The sequence below is a fragment of the Morus notabilis genome, unplaced genomic scaffold, assembly GCF_000414095.1.
Source record: "Morus notabilis unplaced genomic scaffold, ASM41409v2 Scaffold666, whole genome shotgun sequence".
NCBI lineage: Eukaryota > Viridiplantae > Streptophyta > Magnoliopsida > Rosales > Moraceae > Morus > Morus notabilis.
This window is the reverse complement of record NW_010359376.1, coordinates 383,196-386,733: the sequence shown is the minus strand read 5'-3', so window position 1 is coordinate 386,733 and position 3,538 is coordinate 383,196. Positions and strand designations below refer to the sequence as shown.

At 36.1% G+C, this 3,538-nt stretch overlaps 1 protein-coding gene across 1 annotated transcript; it reads right to left on the bottom strand.

Annotated features, from left to right (window-relative positions):
* Positions 1 to 359: 359 nt before the first annotated feature.
* On the bottom strand, positions 360 to 2,484 carry LOC21402184 (organic cation/carnitine transporter 3). Its single transcript, XM_010094176.1, has 2 exons — positions 1,900 to 2,484; positions 360 to 1,292 (listed from the first exon to the last, which is right to left on the bottom strand). Exons 1-2 carry the CDS (start codon positions 2,482 to 2,484, stop codon positions 360 to 362), a joined length of 1,518 nt encoding a protein of 505 aa, XP_010092478.1.
* Positions 2,485 to 3,538: the final 1,054 nt, after the last annotated feature.

Genomic DNA, 3,538 nt, shown 5'->3' with positions numbered 1-3,538 from the left:
TATATATATATATATCTTTTTTTAATTGTCTCTCACTAAAGTAATTTGTTCTCAAATGTCTATTTTTCTTCCAACAACACTCTCAACTATTATTTTCTAGCAAATACCATTTATTATTATTATTATTATTATTATTATTTAGACTTAACATTGAATAAAAAAACTGCTTTTGCCTTTATAATTTTGAATTTTCTTATGATTATTCAAAATAATAACACATATATATGGGTCCAGTACTCCAGTCTGCATAGCAAAAAACAACTATAACCTCTTAGTTGTGCATAGCAAAAAACAAGTACAACCTCTTAGCCATTTAACACCTGATTAAGGAAAAGAAAAATACTAAGTTTGTCACATTTCTACACGTCACCTGCTTTGTCATCTAGTTTATGCTCTTCTTCATCAATTGTATCACAAAGTGCTCTTCCTCTCGTCTCTGGCAAATAAACGGCAAACAAACTAAGGCATGCTATTACCACACCAAACACGCCATAAGAAAGTAGCCCATTTCGCTTTCCGGCGGCGGCCAGCAGCGGACCAAACACTCCTCCAAACACCAGCGCCTGTCTCACCATTGATAGCGCAGAGTTCCGAACGCAAGTGGGGAACAACTCCACCGTGAAAAGCAGGAGTATATTGTCAGCCGTACAAGCACTGAAAAACGACACTATTTCGAAACCAATCTGTAGCCTTGTCCATGCTCTTCCTTTCAACACACACATTAGGCTGAAAATCCCACTTATGATACTGAATAATAGAAGTGAGCTTTTCCTGTTCATTTTCCCAACAACCAAGTAAGTTACTAGTGATGAAGGAAGCTCAGATAAGGCATTGAAAGTGACGCTCAAATAGAGGTTGAAAGATAAGTCTCCAAGAGCTAATGGCATGCCGTAGTAGACCATTCCAATGCCGAAACCTATCGTCATAACCGCTAACAATCGCCGAAAACACCATTTTTTCTCCACCAAGATCTTGATTGCCGAATAAAGACTCACGTTCGGTGTTCGATCTTCTCCCAAGGGCATGCTTGAAAAGTACTTCATCGTTAAGATCTCATGATGGTTTGTTTGAGATAAGCCTTTTAACGTGGCTATGGCATCTTCTGCTCTTCCTTGGACAAAAAGCCATCTTGGAGACTCGCGAACCACGAATCGAATGACCACACAGTAAAATATTGTTGGTACGGAAGTCCAAATGTAGAGATTTCTCCATGACGAGCCTCTGTTTGAATAAGCTATGGCTGGTAGTGACAGAAACCCCAGTGCAAAGAAAATAAAACTGATCACACCCACCTGCAGTCAAGGAGCAAGAAAATTTATTTTTCCTTTTAGCAAAAATACAACATAAAAAAAATAAAACACACACACACACAAACATATATATATATATATATATATATATATATATATATATGCAATATTTAAATACCAAAGTAGGATTTGCCGTTAGTTATAATGAGCAACAAACAGAGGTGATTTTTTTTTTTTTTTTTTTTTGAAAACTCAGAAGTTGTTGACATAAAATGTTTCGGCCGTCAGGGATGTCTCTGTTAATTTAGTAAAACGCAAGGGTGTTAGTATAAAAACTCATATTTAATCAAAATCTTAGAAACTGTATACCGGCAGTCAATGGCAGATTTAAGTATAGCTCAATAGGGGTTATTGTACCATTCAAATTTTTTTGAAAAAGCTATTATCTTTAAAAATTTTAAAATTTTACGCTTAAACCCTCAATTAAAATAAATATATTTTTTTATATACTTCACTAAGATAATTTATTAAAAAAAATTTAGTGTACTCCCAAGTTATAGGCTGAATCCGTCACTGTATGTAGTGAATTGTGACTGAAATATATATACATATATATATATATGTATACGTGACTAGCACCACTGCTAACCTGGCCCCGCCACTGCTTTGCAACGAGCTCCGTCGACAAGACTAGAGCGCAAGTGCCGATAGTCGCGCGGCTGAATCCGGTAAGAAATCTCAAGGCGGAGTAAACCCACACGTTAGGGGAGAAGGCAGTGGAGAGTGTGGACAAGGCCATTGCAAGGCAGGAGAGGAAAAGCATGTTCTTTCGGCCAAGCAGCGAGTCGGCAAGTGTGGTCAGGACGAGCCCGCCGAGCAGGCAGCCAACGAAGAAAGCCGACGCCGGTAGGCCCGCGACGAAGGATCCAGCACACTCCAGCGCCCATTCGGAAACGGACGAGTTATCAATACTGAGTTGATTCGGTTGAGTAGTGTTGCAGTGCCATTTGGGCTGGGCGTCTGCAAAGACGCTTATGAATGCTTGTTGTGCATCAAAATACCATGCCAAAGACACAGCGATAGCTTGGAGGAATTGGGTCCAACTGAACTTGTCTCCAATGCATTTTTCGATTATTGAATCAAGGGAATGAGCATTACGAAAGTGTTGGTCTAGTAGTGGAACTTCAGAATCGTCCGATTTTGGTTGGGAAAGAAATGGAGTTGAGTCGGCCATATTTGGAGATCATAACCTTGACCAAGCTAGTTAGACAGAGAAGATGTATGTATTTACAAATTATATAGAGATATTGGGGCAAATCGTGCAAATAAATTATTAAAATGCTCGTGTCGTTTTCTGTGTATTGGAATAGTTTATTCATATGTATAAATATGCCACACTCTACAATAAATATTAAGATCGTGATTCATACATATATTTCTTTTTTGAGCCAACTGCATATAATTTTACATAACGTTTATCATGCCTATCAAATAAGCATTTGTTTATGTTCAACTTGCAAGGTTGACCGTTAACGGTCAAACTATGCATAATCACATGGTGGTCCATTCAAATTAGTTTATGCTAACGAGGATTGTATTTGGTTTCATAACATCCAAATCCGATCTCAATCCAGATTTGCTGTCCAATTTCAATTAGTTTCTAAAAAAATCGCATAAAAAAATTTGAAATACTTTTTAAGTGATTTAAGTGCTTTTATTTTATATTTTTCTGAGCCCCATTAAATAAAGTGACATAGTATGATTGATTATACACCATTTCAGACTCTAAAAATTGAATAGAAAATCTAACTTATCTAGATATTATAGTTTTCATCTCTTCCTTTTTAGTGTCGTGTTCGATGACAGATTGGTATGATTTGGTAGCATCATGGGCAGTTCTATCTCAGGTAAGCTATTGTACATGCCTTAACTATTCTCTATACAAGATTGGAATGATTTAGTTATGTCTGTTTTGCTATACATATGATTTGCTATGCAAGAAAAGTGTCCCTAAAATTTTTCTAGTTTCAGATTTTAAGCAGAATTTTTAATGCGTTTCATTTACAACATAAATTTTTGACAAAAAATTTGTTATTTTACCCCTTAAAATATCTAATTTTAAATTAATGTTACATGTTTTGAGAAGTTATTTTCATTTACACTTTTAATTTTTGCTGCTAACTAAACCCCATTATTTTAGTTCAAAATTTTGATTTTATTCAAGCACCCAAAATATTTTCTGGCTCTTCAGGATTCTATAACTAGGAGTGATCCGTAGACTGATTTTG

Excerpts from the sequence above, each read along its gene's own strand:
- LOC21402184 (XM_010094176.1), bottom strand. The coding sequence starts at position 2,484 with ATGGCCGACTCAACTCCATTTCTTTCCCAACCAAAATCGGACGATTCT. Across the intron at positions 1,293-1,899 it reads CAAAGCAGTGGCGGGGCCAG|GTGGGTGTGATCAGTTTTAT; the intron begins GTTAGCAGTGGT and ends CCTTGACTGCAG.